Source organism: Pezoporus wallicus, unplaced genomic scaffold, assembly GCF_028554395.1.
Source record: "Pezoporus wallicus isolate ANWC-B61680 ecotype Strahan unplaced genomic scaffold, APGP_CSIRO_Pwel_v1 scaffold_6446, whole genome shotgun sequence".
NCBI classification, from domain to species: domain Eukaryota; kingdom Metazoa; phylum Chordata; class Aves; order Psittaciformes; family Psittacidae; genus Pezoporus; species Pezoporus wallicus.
Window position 1 is genome coordinate 3,371,885 of NW_026636264.1, and position 17,897 is coordinate 3,389,781.

The window sequence follows — 17,897 nt, forward strand, 5'->3', positions numbered from 1 at the left end:
GAATTTTAGGGTAAGCAAGCATTAGGAGGGAAAAAAAGAAAGTGTTCTCACAACTATGGAAGCAGAGAGCTGTTTTCCTTCGACGCATCCTATCATAGCCCACAAAGCGTCCACGCTCCATTCTGGGGAATAAGGAATTCTTTCCACATGTCTGTCATATAAGGCAGGCTTAAATCCAGCTAACAGCGCTCGCACTGCCTGAACAGGATACTTCAGCAGGTGAAAAGGTATGTGACGCAATCTAAAACAAAAATGGAATGTGTTTGCTTGCAACAATCCACCTGTGAAGCTAAACTGCCAGAACAGACAAAGGGGTAGCTTAATGGCTCATGCAGTAGGTTTATGATGTGGAATCTGGGATCAGAGTCCCTGCACTACATTAACATGCCAGTGTCAGAATGAACAATTCACCAGGTAGGTCTAGGCCCTCTGAAGATGCTCAGCATAGCAACTATCAAGAAGCAGGTCAGTATCACACAGACCCCACACCCACAGTCCACCAGGCACCCTGGCTCCCGTTACAATGCTTGTGGCGGAGTCTCAAGTGCCTGACACAGATCTGAGCACAGGAATGCAAGAGCAAGTCACCACAGTGCAGGCTCCAAATCTGGTGCATCTGGAAAATGACACCTTCTCTGTGGTTTGAAGTGCTTCATGCCCAGATATGCTTTAGACACACTGCTGGAAACAGGTACCTTAGTCCTATATTATCATCTTTGCATTCTTCTGTCTATCTCAGACACAAGGGAATGGGGAAGCTGAGCAGGAAAGTGCAACCCTGAAATAAAACACTCTTTCGCATGACCCTATAGTCTGTGAAGCAGGGAATCTGTTCAAATCTCCATTTTGCCTCATCTTCAGCAAGGACCTGTAGGTTCCTCAATGAGCTCAAGAGCAAGTCAAGGTGATTAAGCAGTATATATAAAATGTGAAAGTGTTTCCAGATAGAAAGTTCAGACAAGCTTAGAGGACCCCCAAAGCCCGGGATGTTTGAGACACTTAGCTGACATCTGTGTGCCAGCACCAGGCAGAACAGGGATTTGAACTTTCATTTTCTACACAAGCAGAGTCAGTTGTGCCCTACTCACACACTCCCTTATCTTACTGTCCAGCTGTCTTCTGAGCAGACTGCAGTTGCACAGGATCAGAGGATTTGTTTGTACACCTGGAAGGCTCAGTCCCTATTTTGTGTAAGCTTCTGGGGTGCAAAACCAGATAATATATCTGAGCCTACCTTACAGGTTATGTAACCTGCAAATGATGGATAAATCTGGTATTATAATAGGCTTCTCAGAACAACCTGAGAAAGAACAGAAAGTGCACAACCCCATTCCCTGCAGACATAAATTATTTAAACAGCCAACCTTCTCTGCAACTGAAATTTAATGCTGAATTATTATATCTATAGTTGTATAAAAATACAAAGTAATAAACATAAACCATATTTTGTAAGTGTATACACACACACATACATAGTTTTTACATGCAATTTTTCCTTATGCATTTACCTGCTGCTTGGGACAACTGAAAAACTACCGTAGTCAACAAACTGAACCAGGATCTTAACAGGGTCAGATTTCATAACAGAGAGGACCTTTCCTCTATACCATAAACCATCCTGGTATTCTACAAGGCAAGGCATTTCTGTAAAAAGAAAATAAAACCAACAACAATAAACCAATCACAAAACACTGTAAAATATACTCACAGTGCAAAACAATCTGACTGAGCTTGAAACTCCATTTTACTTTGTGACCAAGATTAAGTTTTTGCTTCTCTAATTCCTGCTAGTATTTTGTTCTAGGTATCCTCCAATTCTCCCTGGACTCCACAATCATTAGGATGGAGTTTAAGTCAAGTGTCTCTACCTCACAGGGAAATTATGAGAATTAACAGGAAACTGCTTAGTAAACACAGTGATCCAAACTGTTTAACATTTATACTTTTCAACTTCAACCCATTTGTATTTTTCAGTTAGTAAGCAGATTGATCTGTAAGACAAGAGACAACAGTTTGGAAGAAACAAGGCAGATGCTGCCTGAAGCTTCAACCGGAATTTTATTAGTTGGTAGAACACCAGGTACTAGCAGTAAGTGGTTTCTTCACAGAGTTTTAGACCCACATACTTCACATTATTTCAGGCACAACAACTGTGGACAAGAGAATGTAAGCCTATCTTTTCCCTAAATGGAAAAGAATTAAAGTGAAGAGATGCTCTTTAGGGTTATCTAATTTCTAGCTCTTGGTAACATGATTTGCTGTACATAACTTGTGTCTTTTGAATATTTAATAGCAAGATTTTCAGTTACAGCTTCAATTACAGCCACCTTAAGGGAAAAGTTTTATTACTGCTGTATGCAATCTGAACTCAGTTAATCCACTTTAACACTATCAGAAGTGTGAGCTCTTTCCACAATTTTCCAGTGGAGCAGAATGACACAGAAGTCTCAATTTCATGAAAAGTAAAAAAACCCAAAACAACAAACCCATGAGTATAGTCTATCTTATTACTATAATGTAGTGTTACTCCTTACTCTCCAGAAGTTTTAAAGATTCATAGAAATACAGAGTTATTATTCTTACAAAAGAATTTCAGGCTTTTTGCACACCCAAATGAAACAACAGTGAAAATACATACACTAACATACCTGTTAGGAAGTTTGTTAAAAGAGGAAAAGAGTTCACACTTTTATTGCACCACTTCAGGGCTTCATCAAGGCTCTCCAACCCTGAGTCACAGCTGGCATCTCCCCCAGAGGCAGGCTGCTTCATAAGGTTCTTCAAAGTATCACAGCAAATATATACCTACCCAAAGAAAAGGCTCTCATATTACAGGTTCTTCAGACGACTCAAAACCTTCAAATTCCATCTGTAGTCAAGGATTATTAGAAGATTACTGGTTCCCATCTTTATGAGGATCAGCACATCTCTGATCCTCTTTCTTCTTCCCTCAATTTATGAGTAATTTCATACTTACAGATATTTTTTCCAAGAGCAGAAGAGAGTCATGAATTATTAATGTCACATTTCAATGTTAGGAAGTTAGAATGAAAGGCACACACATACTAGAGAACATGCCCACATAAGACTTCACATATAGGATTTTCACATATGAGATTTCCTAATCTCATTAGGATTCCTCCCTCCTGCTACTTGGTAAATAGTCTCACTATGTATTATCAAAACAAAGATTAAAGTTAATGAAAAAAGAAATTTTGAAAAGACATTTTGTTTTATATGCAAAGACATTCATTCTGTTCATCTAATTTATAACTGGGTCATCACTATAATGCCGTAGGTTAGGAAAGTTCAAACAACATGCACAGGCAAATTAAAATCTATACAACAGCTTCTAACTGAAATGCCCTTTTTAAAACAGAGCCATTTCAGAACATGACAATATTCTACTGGTAGACCAAACAAATTAAAGAGTAGGTTATTATTTTTTCTAAACTCAGCATTATAATTCACTGGCCAGGAAGAAAACTGTCATTTTCTAATTTCTACACAATATAAACAAAACAATATAAACTCCATCATGCAACTGCTACTTAAATCTACAGGAGTCCAAAGCAGCATCCAGTGTTCACAATTATATACCATGATCAAAAGTAAGAGTTTGAATCATTTGCACAAAAGGAACCAGAAAAAATATTCATTATAATGTTCTCCTGTAGAAGAGGAAGCAGGATACATAACTTAGAAAAAGCCCTTTTCTATGATACCCAAATACTTCCATCTTGTATTTAGTCAAAATAGTTGTACATTACAGAATCACAGAATCATTTAGGTTGGAAAAGACATTTAAGATCATGGAGTCCAACTGTTAACCCAGCACTCTCAAGTCCACTGCTAAACCATGTCCCTTAAGCACACATCTACAAGTCTTTTAAATACCTCCAAGGATGGTGACTCCACCACTTCCCTAGGCAGCCTATTCCAATGCTTGACAAGCCTTTTGGTGAAGAAATTCTCCCTAATATCCAATCTAAACCTCCTCAGCACAACTTAAGGCCTTTCCTTATTGTCCTATTGCTTGTAACTTGGGAGAAGAGACTGACATCCATCTTGGTACAATGTCTTTTCAGGTAGTTGCAGTTTTATAGTACTTTGGTACTATAAAACCTGTTATTTGGTTTACAGATTTACCAAAACAACGAACATACACACACACATCCCCCACACAAGAAACCATTAAGAGTATGTTAGATTTTGTAACACCATCAGCTTCTCACCACTTCCTTTTCTCCTATTTCATCATTCAGCATTTAAAGTCCACACAGGAATCTTTTATGATTGATGAACACTACACACTGCCTTTTGCCTGGGAAACTACTTAGAAGGAAGCTGTTTGTGGGTTTACACAAAAATCAATGATCAATCATTGATCAAAGACAGTAAAATACAACTGTAACAGCCAGAAAATGTTCACATTACTATATGTTCCAGTAATTTAGTTTTTGGAGAAAAAGAGATACATTGTTATTGCTCCACCAAGTCAAAATCCAATGACCTGTCTGCTTACTATATACTAGTTAAGTACCAACCTGCAGTATGCATAATTCTAAATATCCATTTTTAGGGAAATGGCCAGTATTTATTTTACTGCCCCTGCTCAAAAGGTTTTTCAGGTAAGAATTTATTCAGAGAGTTGCTCTGCACAGCCATCTGCATCAGTAACTCAGTAGCATTTTGCAACCTTACTAACACTTTCTGATATCACTTAAAATTGTTTGCCATGATTTCCTTTTATCTGCATGATGTAACTGCAAAATATGCAAGATCTTACAAAAAGTACCTCCTTAGGGTTCACCAAGTGGGTAACTCTGACAGGGAAGGTATCTCCTGGAAGAGGCAGCGATGGTAACTTGTATGAAGGTGTAACAGCAACATCTTCAAGTAGCTCCTAGACCAAGATAACACTTTATTCAAGCATTATATTTAATAACAAAATGGAAACTAGCTTTGGTATGCTTATTAGTTCAAAGGAGTTACCTAATAATGTAAACAGTATGCCCTTGACACAAGAAATATTAATCAACATTTCCTTTAAATACTGATTTTGTTTTTAAAAAAGCCTCAGCAAAAAGAAGGGTTGGAACGGACCTTAAGATCATCTAGCTCCAAGCCCCCTGCCTTGGGCAGGGACACCTTACGCTAAATCATATCATCCAAGGCCTCGTCCAACCTGGCCTTGAACACTGCCAGGGATGGAGCATTCACAACCTCCCTGAGCAACCCATTCCAGTGCCTCACCACCCTTACAGTAAAGAATTTCCTTCTTATATCCAACCTAAACTTCCTCTGTTTAAGTTTTAACCTGTTACCCCTTGTCCTGTCACTACAGTCCCTAATGAAGAGTCCCTCCCCAGCATCCCTATAGGCCCCCTTCAGATCCTGGAAGGCTGCTATGAGGTCTCCAAGCAGCCTTCTCTTCTCCAGGCTAAACAGCCTAAACTTCCTCAGCCTGTCTTCATATGGGAGGTGCTCCAGTCCCCTGATCATCCTTGTGGCTCTTCTCTGGACTTGTTCCAACAGTTCCATGTATTTTTTTATGTTGAGGACACCAGAACAGCACACAGTGCTCCAGGTGAGATCTCACAAGAGCAGAGTAGAGGGGCAGGATCACCTCCTTTGACCTGCTGGTCATGCTCCTTTTGATGCAGCCCAGGATACGGTTGGCTTTCTGGGCTGCGAGCGCATACTGAAGCCAGCTCGTGTTCATTTTCTCATCAACCAACACCCCCAAGTCCTTCTCCACAGGGCTGCTCTGAATCTCTTCTCTGCCCAACCTGTAGCTGTGCCTGGGATTGCTCCGACCCAGGTGTAGGACCTTGCACTTGGCATGGTTAAACATCATGAGGGTGGCATCAGCCCACCTCACAAGCGTGTCAAGGTCCCTCTGGATGGCATTCCTTCCCTCCAGCGTATCAACCGAGCCACACAGCTTGGTGTCATCGGCAAACTTGCTGAGGGCGCACTCAATCCCACTGTCCATGTCAGCGACAAAGACGTTGAACAAGACCGGTCCCAACACCAATCCCTGAGGGACACCACTCGTTACTGGTCTCCAGCTGGGCACTGAGCCACTGACGACAACTCTTTGTGTGCGGCCATCCAGCCAGTTCTTTATCCACCATGTGGTCCATCCATCAAATTGATGTCCCTCCGATTTAGAGACAAGGATGTCGTGTGGGACAGTGTCGAATGCTTTGCACAAGTCCAGGTAGATGACATCAACTGCTCTACCCCTGTCCATCAGTTCTGTAGCCCCATCATAGAAGGCCACCAAATTGGTCAGGCAGGATTTCCCCTTAGTGAAGCCATGCTGGCTGTCACCAAGCACCTTGTTGATTTTCATGTGCCGTAGCATGCCTTCCAGGAGAATCTGCTCCAAGATTTTGACAGGCACAGAGGTGAGACTGACTGGTCTGTAATTCCCTGGGTCATCCATTTCCCCTTCTTGAAAATGGGGGTTATATTTCCCTATTTCCAGTTGTCGGGACCTTCACCTGACTGCCATGATTTCTCAAATATAATGGCCAGCGGCTTAGCAACTTCATTTGCCAGCTCCTTCAGGACCCGCGGATGGATCTCATCAGGACCCATGGACTTGTGCACGTTCAGATTTTGGAGATGGCCTCAAACCAGTTCCTCTCCTATAGTGGGCCCAAGGTCTTCATTCTCACAGTCCCTGCATCTGCTTCCAAGACTTGGGTGGTTTGGTCAGAGCATTTGTCAGTGAAGACCGAAGCAAAGAAGTCATTCAGAACCTCAGCCTTCTCCAAATCCTGTGTAGCCAGTTCTCCCGAGAGCTTCCTGAGGGGGCCTACGTTCTCCCTAGTCTGTTTTTTATTTGCTATGTACCTGTAGAATCCCTCCCTGTTATCTTTAATAACCTCTAGCTAAGTTTAATTCTAAGTGGGCCTTAGCTTTCCTAACCTGGTCCCCAGCTTCCCAGACAACATCCCTGTACTCTTCCCAAGCCACCTGTCCTTGCTTCCACTTTTTATAAGCCTCTTTTTTCAACTGAATTTTCCTCAGCAGCTCCTTATCCATCCAAGGAGGTCTCCTGGCCCTCCTGCTGCACTTCCTTCTAGTTGGGATGCAACACTCCTGAGCTTATAGCAGGTGATCCTTGAATATCAACCAACAGTCTTGGGCCCCCCTGCCCTCTAGGGCTGTATCCCATGGAACCTTCTGAAGCAGGTTCCTGAAGAGGCCAAAGTCTGCTCTGTTGAAGTCCAGGGCAGTGAGCTTGCTGCATGCTCTTCTCACTGTCCTGAGGATCTCAAATTCGAGCATACAGAAAGGATGTATCTTTGAAATTACTCTAGTGTACTGACTTGCTACTCTGACTGCTGTTAATTCAAACATGCATTAAATATGGAATTCTCTTTAAAGAGAAAATTATTGGGAGAGAAAAACTAAAATGATCACAGCTAAGTGGCACCGATTAATCTGAATGCCATGCCCAATGTTTACTGCAGTTTGCCAGAGCAAGTTATCCCTTAAGAGAAAGGCAAAGGATAATTAACTCCCTAGCCACCAAAATTACCACTCTTTCAAAAAGGTAACAGATTTTGTAAAGTACACATTGTTTCAGTACCACAGCATGCTCCAGTGGGTCTTCCTCTTGAAGCATGTATTTTTATAGTTCGAATTTTGTATGCCATTAACTCATCTGCTTCAAGACAAAATAAACCTTAGTGTATTAAATTATGCCTTTGTAAAAGGATGCATAGCATGTAGGTTGGCTGGATCGTGGGTCAGGAATACAGCTCCTATTCTGGCTTGTACTTCAATAGTGCAGGTTACAAACGCTACCATTTCTCTAAAATACTTTCTTGGTATTACATGTATATACGTACTTGGTGAACAATTTTTCCTATGCCCAGAACAAGAGAAGTGGAAGCAACCAGATATATGTAACTGCAAAATGAAACAGTAAATTCTGACCCCTTCTTCCCCCTGCATGATCTGATACAGAATACAAAAAAACATTAAGTTCCTCAGACTTAAGAAGGAAAACACAGTGTTTCTACTGAAAATATGTACTTGTGAGATTAAGAAGAAATAATTTCTTGATAAATAGTAGCAAAGAAATGATGCCTAACTACATCATAGATACATACGCACTAAATGCCAGATTCCTGCAGAACAATCAGAAACACTGTGGCAGGCCACCTCACTACAACTGGGTTTAAACTTACTGGACTTACATTTCAGCTCACTCCCAACCGACCACTATGCATAGCTGAGCTGGGTATCTTAGCTAGCTCTTGTGCGTGTCTTTGAAATGAAGACTGCATTTGCATTTTTGTTGTTACAGACTTTCCTTATTGTCAGATTGGCTACTGCTAGATCCACCACACTTAGGCACAGACATTCCAGCTGTAAACACTGATATTAAAAAGACGGTCTACCAAGTCATCTCTAGGAGTTACCTATTTCAAGCAGTTATCACTCATCCTTTCTGCCTTTGCGTCTGTTTTTTAAAAACCTAAAAATGGCTAACATTCCTTATAACATTTGTAAAGCCACAGCAGAAATGATGTATTCTTAATATACAACTCACACATCACATAATGCCATATACTTAATAAGGCCACACAAGAGTGCTTCTCAGCAGGAAGATCTTAATCCAAACTAGGTAAATGGTTAGTTGCAGTGCAGTGTGTTATGTTGTACTTCCTTCTCTACCACATGCAAAGCTTTGTTTATGAACAGCTACATGAGACCACCCTGTAGTGTGAGGCATTAAAGACATCTTCAGGATGATGAAGACCAAACTGATAGCCTGGCAAGTCTCAGATTCTGATTCCCCTGAAACAGGCAAGGTACCTTAGACTTTACTCTCATATTGACAAAAGGAAAGCAGAAACGGCTATCTGTTTATAGACTGCTTTTCCACTAGTCTTGTTGCAAACATCAGCGACAGAACAGGTCTTCTTGGTGTCAGGGATGGCGGGACTTATGACCCACATGGCTGGCCTTCAGTGCATGCCTACAGTCATCTGACAACTCTGTCCTTTATCCAGATAAATCCTGATAAATTCCTAACAGAGAAATATCAGTTTAGGGTATCTGGTAGGTCTTTCAGTTATACAGATCCTTCATTTTAGAGGAAATTAGCTGCCTGTTTAACAGTGAGGAATGGGAACAGGAGGAGTAAGCCTTCCTCCAAGCTGAAGTGCCAAACCACGCAGCAATCTCTGTGCTAGAATTTGTAATGATGCATGCAGCAGGGCAACACAAGATGCAGCATCTTTTCTGATCTACCATGAAAATCCACGCAGAATCAAGAGGTGGAATTAGCCCTTTGTACACTGCTGTTTCTGCCTGAAGATTTGCCTCCCTGCCTGAAAAGACAATGATCTCTAAAACAGCTGCTGAACAGCTCCTGGTGATGCTAAAAGCATTCAGATGACAAGTCAGTAACATCAAAAATAGCTTTGCCTGAAGTCTTTGCAGCATTGTCTGTTTTTGCAGATTATGAACTTAAATCTGCAGACTTCAAGTACCTTACTGTAATGGGTCTGATATGGAATGCAGTTAAATAAATAATAATAAAAAAAATTGTCTGCAGAAGGGATTTTTGAACTGTTTTTGGTTTAGATAGCTGGAAATCGTATGTAGTCAACTGCTGTAGAAAAAAATAAATCTAAAACCTGTTAGTTTTGCTGTAGCTCAGAATGAAGAGATTAAAAACATGTGTGTTAAACGAAGCAAGGTCACAGTCTCCCCCATGCCTAATTCTATGAGCACAAGGCAGTACAGTACCTGGCTACTTGGATATGACTCGCAGTGTCAGAAACAAAACCAACCAACCAAACCCCATCTCCCAAAAAGCCAAATAAAAAAAAAACAAACTAAAAAACCCCCGTGGTATAATGGTCTTGTATATATGTAAGTATGCAAAGTATGTATGCTGTGTGTGTACACACAAACACACATGTACACATACACCCAGAATGAGATTCACTACTGCAAGTTCACCACACTTGGGGTTCTGGTGTACTCCCCAGTGTCCTAGTGTCCTACTGCCTACTAGTGAATTTTCTGGCTAATGTCTAAACTAGGGTTGTTGTCATGTGGTAACAAACAGCAGGTCCTAAACTCACCTGTGCAGCTTTACACAAGTGCATCTCAAAGAGAAGACTACACTCTGCAGCAAGACAGAGGTATAGTAGGCTCTGCTTAAGCAGCTTATTACCACTACTACTAGAGATACAACACTCACATAGTTCTCACCAGATTACTTACCTGAATCAAATGAAGTTACAAAGCTATAATAAAATATATAATGGCTACACTATACATGATAATAGTATCCTTTAGTCAATGCAGTGTATCAGTTGGCTTCTGAAGATGGCTGCTTAACATCTACATCTAAACCCAGAGCTGATTATGTTTGAATGTTTTGACAGCAGCTTGCTTCCCCCTTCTGCTACTCCTGAGGTCCTGTTCCTGGAACCAGCTTGAGCTCCAGATGCCTTGCTCCTTTTATGGTTCACAACTGAACACCTTCGATCTTAATTTTCCTACGAATTGTTCTGAACCATTTATTCCTGGAATGGATCTGCTTAATGCTATTATTCCTTGTAGGAAGCATTCCAGGCTTTATAGATGTTTCTTACTTATAACCTTCTTACATGGTTTTATTTTTTTTTCCAAATTTCATTTTTATTTTAAGGGTTACAACCTCAGTTTAAGATCCACATTTAGTATGGTGAAAGTTCTGCACCATGTGGTGACTTTATGAAAATGCAGCAAGAGACATTTACAATTAGGTTTTCCGCAGTTCTTAAGTTCTGATACACAGACAGATTTTTTCTAACTGCATCTCAAGCCCACTGGGTACATGCCAAGACTTACATCAGCACTGACAGCAGCATACTCCGTACTGTAAAATAATTTTCTGAAGCAGAAACTCATGTTGGAAAGAAAAACACACTGGCAGGCTTAAACAGAATTAAGAGAAAAAAAAAACCCAAGCCCTTAGTAATTTAAATAAACCTGATCCTCAGATTTCAAGGGGAAAAAAAAATACACAGAAACTACTTTTTTTTTTTTTGTACGTGTGTTAAGGCATTGAAGTTTGATGAAAATTTCAATCCTCCTCTAAAGAACACCAAATGGATGTCCCAAACACTTGGAATGAAAAACTTGGGTAACTCCCTTAGGTATTATTAAGTTTACGCTGGAATACTTGACTCAATTTTTATCCTTTATCATTTTTGATTATCTCCATCCTTGGATATGTTTCTATGATTAACGAATCCCTTCAAGTGATAAAAATATTATCCTATTCCTAACACAAGATGTAATGGGAATTTAAACAAAAATGCAAAAATCTCTTTTCAGTAGGGAATCCAAGAACACACTCCATGCTATTCCATACAATCTTGTCAACACATCATCTGTACACTTATGCTACAGAGCTGTGTACTCAGCCTTACTACTGTTTACATCATAAATCTCTACAGAATTATGAAAAGAAACAACAAATCAAAGGTCACCAGAAACAACTGAATAATCTTTTTAATGTCAGAATAGCAACACCAAAAGACACACTAAACATAAAACCACACAGATGAATCTCACCAGCTCTTTCATGTCCCGACAATCTTCAGTAACACAGAACTTCTGGTATGCCATGAAGGAAGAAAGGGACATTCCTCCAAAATACAGGCTGATGGACAATTTGCCCCATGGGTTATCTGGTAATTCCTAGTTACACAAGATAAAATAAAGATTATAACAGGAATAGCATGACTGAGGTTTTAGAAACAGTGACCAGGAAATTCAAACTTGTCCTTCCTACATGCACTGTACCCGTTTATCGAAGATACAAAATCAGTAAGGATGGCTATTAACATGACACAAATGGGAATATATCTATTACTGGAATGGCAGCACTGACAACTCACTCCCAACAGGGAAACATTATCCAACATTTGCTCGCTCAGCAGTAAAACCTTTTACAGCTTATCATTAGAAATTAAGCTATACGAAATCATGGGGTTTCAGACAATACAGATTATGTGTTTCTTTGTACTGTTAATGTATTTATTTAAGCATGTCCATGTTTAATTATGTCAAATGTTAATAACTTAAAATCAAATTTAGAAGAACTTATGTTATTGGCTGGTAGGTTGCTTGTAAGAATGACAACACATAATACAAACAAGGACCAAAAGATATTAATACTTCTAAAGGACACAAATTTAAGGCCTGAAAACTAGAACAACTGGAGAAACAGCTTTAGTTTTGGGGTTTTGTTTTGTCTAAGAAATATATTTACTGCTATATTACTTCACCTATTACTCCTAATGTAAGTTAAAGAAGAAAAAAAACCCAACCAAAAACAGAGAGAACAAAAAGCCTTGTTCTACATCTACCATCTATGAATAAATTAAGCTACCTGAATGTGTATTTCAACTTCTTCATTTGTAAGTAGTCCTTGAAGGTAATCTACTGCATCTTGCTGCCAAAAATTTCCAATCTATTTGGTGAAAATCAAGAAGCCCACACACATTAAGATGCTGTCAAGTAATACTCTTACAATTTTTAACACAGGAAGAAGAAAATACATGACCATCATTGAAAAACTTCTTTGAAAACACACATCATTAGTTTTGTCTACAACAGTTTAAACATTATGTACTACCTGGTACACTAAAACTAACTGTGTGACAAAGCTGACCAGCAATTTTCAGGTCTTGAAGTGGCTTACAATGAGATGCTGCTTGCCAAGTGTAAACTTTACTGTATCATAATAACGTACGTGTGCATTATTACCTAAAGCATAACACAAAGATACAGAATTACCCCTGAAGATAAAACTTAACAAACAGAAAACACAGGAAACTTTAAATACTTCTTTTATGCCCTGCAATATCTGTCTGTCCCCTAACCTGTAGGCTTACAAGCCCACCTTTCTTAATTTATCAGTTGAACCGTTTCCGGCAATAAAAAGGTTCTTTAAAATAAGTTTAAAAGGAAGCTAGTCATTTCACAGAATTGCAAATTGGTTGAGGGTGGAGAAGGGACCACCAGGGGTCACCCAGTCCAGCCTCCCTGCTCAAGCAGGGTCACCTACAGCATTTACTAAATGCACCATTCAAGTTTGAGCAAGATGTGATGATATGTGAAGATGTTATTTACATACCAATTACTAACAAACCCCCCTAAAATAATTCACATATGTTATTTAGACTAAAAGTTTCCTACACATCAAGTTCTGAATGACAGAAACACTTTTGCAGGACTTCTAGATTCACAATTTTCTGGCCATTTTGCATTAAATCCAGGCCTTACTTGTTGCTGCTATTGTAAAATGAAATGCCACTTCAGAGTATCATCCTGCCAACTACTGCAGTGTCCTGTCCCACAGAGACTTCATTCCAGTGACAGCTGGAACAGTCACTTCATAAAGCAATCTAGAAGCTTTTGATAACTGGCTCCCTGGCTGACATGATCCTCACCAGCTATTCTATGAATCCTCATTGGCAAGAAAAAATACTAGCAACTCGTCTCAACCTTTATATGACTAAACAGTGTATTGATTTAAGTAACTACCTACTAAACCCTCTGAGTTTACCCTTACTCACTGGTACTGTCTTGTAGAGCTGACATGGTATGCAAAATGGAGGAATATCAGTATACAATGTAGTTGGATACAGATGGCACTGAGGAATCCTCTCTATACAACCATGATCTATGTACTGTACCTGTATGAAAAGAAAAACTTTCCTGAAATAATTCCTGTTTTTTAAGTCAAGTTTTATAGGAGAAAGCAGTTATTTACAGCATTCACTTCTCTAGAGGAATAAGTAATGGTTTCCTGGTAAGCAGGTGACGTGACAAAATAGAAATGAAGGATTAAAAAACTGGTACGGCAAGTAAATTCAGGCTCTAAACTTGTCTGGCAAGAAACCTTAACTTTTGTGTAATACCTGCAACAGTTTAAAACTGAAAGAACTAAAATATGTGTAAGCTAGGATAGTATCAGATGTCTGAACCTGTATTCAAAAAGCATGAGCAGACTCAAGAGTTTAGGTAAATTTAACTCCGAATTAGAAAAAGTACCTCTATATTTGTGCAGCAAAAAAGAATTAAAACCAGACAGCCACTATTTTTTGGGTGGGGGGAAGCTAAACGTAAGTGTTTTCAAAGTCTTCCACATACGCTAACAACAAAAGAAAAAAACTAAAAGGGATTACTTCCAGGTGATCAAGGGTAGTTTTTAACTTAAGGACATTTATCATCACCACGAAAACTACATTGTACAACTGAAATAAGTAGACAGAATTCATCTTTAAACTAAATGCAAAAACCATGACACTCATCACACTTGATGAGCAGAATGAGCATCTGGACAAGCAAGTCAGCTGAATGAAAGAAGGTGTGATAATAAATTTATTTTAGTCTTATTTGCCCTTTTTTCTTAAGACCCATGTGCACATGTTCACCATGTTCATGCACACACAATCCCTCCCTTCCGCCATATACCTGAACTTACCTGGAGTGTACTGCCACAGAGTTCTACAATTTTACCTCGATACCACATGGTATCTGATCCTCTTACAACACAAGCTTCTCCCTTTTTCCAGCTATAGGGTTCCAGAAGTCCAAGACATTTGAACTTACTTTGTATTTCAGTCATCAGTTTACTTAGTTCAATTTCTGGGCAGTGGGGGGAGAATGAAAAAAAAAATAATATAAAATTCTGCAACTTATTAGTGCAAACTGTTTCAATCATTAAACCCAGCAGATTCAGGTGAAGATGTGTATGAACAAAAAAATGTATTTGCTGCTTAAAGCATTTTCTAACACTGACAGAATATGTATGTTCAATATCTAGCATATGGAAACAAGTTTCTATTTAAAACAAGTAATAAACTGCACTTCCAATTGTGAAACCATTAGTAATTCTGGACTACAATTTCAGAGAGAAAAGGGGTCTATAAATTTTGCAACTGACACCTTGCAGCACTAACACAAAAGCCTCTCCATGAACTAGACAAGATCCCCAGAGACAGTGTTAGGACATCACAGAAGAACACAAACCAAACACATGTTCAGAAGACCCTCTTCTGCTGTAGGTCAGTCTACAGAAACAACTGCAAGAACAATACAAATGGGCAGATGGGGCTACTGTATTTTGAATGTTGAAGTTTTATGATACGAACTAATAGTTAAATGGACTTGTGGAGTAAAAAAAAAAATAAATATTCTCATACATCAGATGAAAATATACCTTTTTCAACCAGTACAAACAGAAAATACTGAGATACAGAATTTATCACAGCACAAATAAAGAGCCCAAGGAAACTGGGTACTTAGCTCACACAGAAGGAAAAAAAACAAAAAACCCAATGAATATTTGAGAACCAGGCTAATTTCCAAGAATCTTTACGACTGCAATTTCATTACTCTTGTTAAAATGTATCACACAATGTCAACATTATATATATGAAAAAAAAAAAAGAAACCAAAACCACTTGCTGCTTCACCCAATCCTGCCTAGAGAAGAAAGCCAAGTAACCTGCCCACCCAATAGCTTAGGGTTTTTTGATTTCGTAGGAGAGTGGAAAGACAGCTGGTTTTGTTGGCTTTAAGGACAGGACACTGTCTCCTGGGGATCTGGGTTATCTGCTGGACCTCTCTCCACTCCTACAGAACAAAGGGTGCACAGCCATGTACCCCTCACCTCCATCCCAAACGCCTTATCACCTCCCAACAGCAACCTGTCCAACAGGTATCTTCCAGAACTGCGTTCTGACACAGAATACATATACTAAAACATGTATCTGGTATACTCTGATTTACCAAAGGTATCAGATTAACAAGATATGAATGTATTTTCTTCTATGCAATCTTACCAGATGATTTGGGTATTATATAAATAGTTCCATCGCATCCAATAGAGCTTACTATAGCTTGAAAAATTTTTGCTTCAGGTATAACAGGGGACATATATACTTCACCAGTTCCTGAATGAAGCAGTGAGTTGTATGTTTTGCATGGTATTTGTTCACACTCCAGAACAGTGATCCTTTCCTCCAGAGCAAGGCTGTTTCTTGCATATACAGTTCTGGAAGTCCAGCTATCCAGTTGTGTGTTCTCCTGCTTTAAATGTACTTTAAGATGTTCCTTGGAGACTGAGCAAGCCACATCAGCTTTATCAGTTCTAGCAGATTCAAACAAATTGTATCAACAAATTAACTGACACAGAACTTGAAAAGTGAAAAAGAATGAAATAATACAAGTGGATGCTGGGGAGCAACTCTTCATTAGGGACTGTAGTGATAAGACAAGGGGTAACGGGTTAAAACTTAAACAGGGGAAGTTTAGATTAGATATAAGGAGGAAGTTTTTTACTGTGAGGGTGGTGAGGCACTGGAATGGGTTGCCCAAGGAAGCTGTGAATCCTCCATCTCTGACAGTGTGCAAGGCCAGGTTGGACAAAGCCTGGGGTGACATGGTTTAGTGTGAGGTGTCCCTGCCCATGGCACTGGGTTGGAACTAAATGATCTTAGGGTCCTTTCCAACCCTAACTATTCTATGATTCTATGACTCTAAAAAACACACAAAGATGGCAAATGCTTCTTAAAGTACTATCAAACATCTCATCTACCAACCTGGAGAACCGAAACATGTAATGGATACAATTACTAGTGTTATACCCAAGTGAGTTCACTGAACATGGAGTTCAGTTGCTAAACATTCTGTAGAGAACAATCCAAATTTTTGTTTTACTTATTAGCTTATCATGATGTGGATATGGGAGTCTGAAAGAACATAAAGAAAAACATCCAAACCTTCTGTTTCTAGAAGCCAAACCCTTTTTAATAAGGTGTTCTGAAATATCAACCAATTCTCCTGTTTCATCCTTGCAAAGAATTTTCACAGGCAATGCACAAGCCCCATTACTTTCCTGAAAAAAATGAGCAGCACAACATACAATATGCATTTCCTCTAAACTACAGGTATATTTTTATTTTATTGGTATTAACTGCAAATCGGGTGTCGCTGAACAACTGCTCACATCAGAAGACACAAAATTCATTTAATCCATGTCACAGTTCCCATTGTTTTACCAACCTTTCTAAAGATGACATTAAAAAAAGTAACAGAATAAAACCCTTTTTCCCTTAGCTGTTTTATTAGAAAGAGCTGACATCAGACACCAAATAAATTAAACCTGCATAATAGTAAGTTTATTTTAACCATTACAAGAAACCAGCTAACCAATGGTGTTTGTGCACCACTGTATTCCTTCTTTCAGTTTCTGAGGCTTAAAAACTAATATAGTAGCTGCTGAAATCACTCTCATCAAGAACACCGCATCTTTTTCTGCTGTCTACAAAAGCTCTCAGCATGCAGTGATCCCAAAGATTATTCTTCAGTAACTAAATACATGTAAGACTGTTCTTTCCATACTGTGTAGCCAAACTGCTCTAATACTTCAATGAACAACAAAAGCAGAAAATGAAAAAGCATCTTTTCCTGCAAAGCAAACAGCAATCTATGCCAGTTCCACTCAGATTTTTTTTGAACAGTGAAATATTTGGGGGGGGGGGGGGGGGAAGGAAAAAATGACACCCTGACAGAAATTCTACAAATACAAACCTGTATAATCATTTTTACTTCTGCCCCAGTTAAGTAATCATCTAGACATTCACATGCTGTTGCAGTCCACTGTGCGCTTCCACCTGTTGGTCTAACAGAACAAATTACAATCTCCCTTAGTACATGAGAAATTGGCATCTCCTGAGCTTAACCAGAAAGCCTTCCCTCAACTGAGATCTGCATTTTTTGTGTTTTTAACTACCTGAAATGTCACAGAAAAGATGACAATCTCTGTTACAGTCAACAGTAAAAAGAAA

The 17,897-nt window shown here is 39.2% G+C and overlaps 1 protein-coding gene across 2 annotated transcripts in view; it reads right to left on the bottom strand.

The window, feature by feature from the left end:
• The window catches only part of RNF17 (ring finger protein 17), a 71,575-nt gene that overhangs the window by 17,087 nt on the left and 36,591 nt on the right, over positions 1–17,897 (bottom strand). Inside the window, exons 26-36 of one of the 2 annotated variants that reach the window (XM_057399679.1) lie at positions 17,641–17,731; positions 16,830–16,945; positions 15,891–16,198; positions 14,528–14,691; positions 13,617–13,736; positions 12,428–12,508; positions 11,608–11,733; positions 4,790–4,906; positions 2,649–2,805; positions 1,509–1,644; positions 52–241 (exon numbers count right to left, since the gene is read on the bottom strand). In XM_057399679.1, coding sequence (XP_057255662.1) covers positions 52–241; positions 1,509–1,644; positions 2,649–2,805; positions 4,790–4,906; positions 11,608–11,733; positions 12,428–12,508; positions 13,617–13,736; positions 14,528–14,691; positions 15,891–16,198; positions 16,830–16,945; positions 17,641–17,731 — 1,606 coding nt within the window. The remainder of the gene's footprint in view (positions 1–51; positions 242–1,508; positions 1,645–2,648; positions 2,806–4,789; positions 4,907–11,607; positions 11,734–12,427; positions 12,509–13,616; positions 13,737–14,527; positions 14,692–15,890; positions 16,199–16,829; positions 16,946–17,640; positions 17,732–17,897) is intronic. The other variant, XM_057399680.1, reaches the window with a different exon arrangement.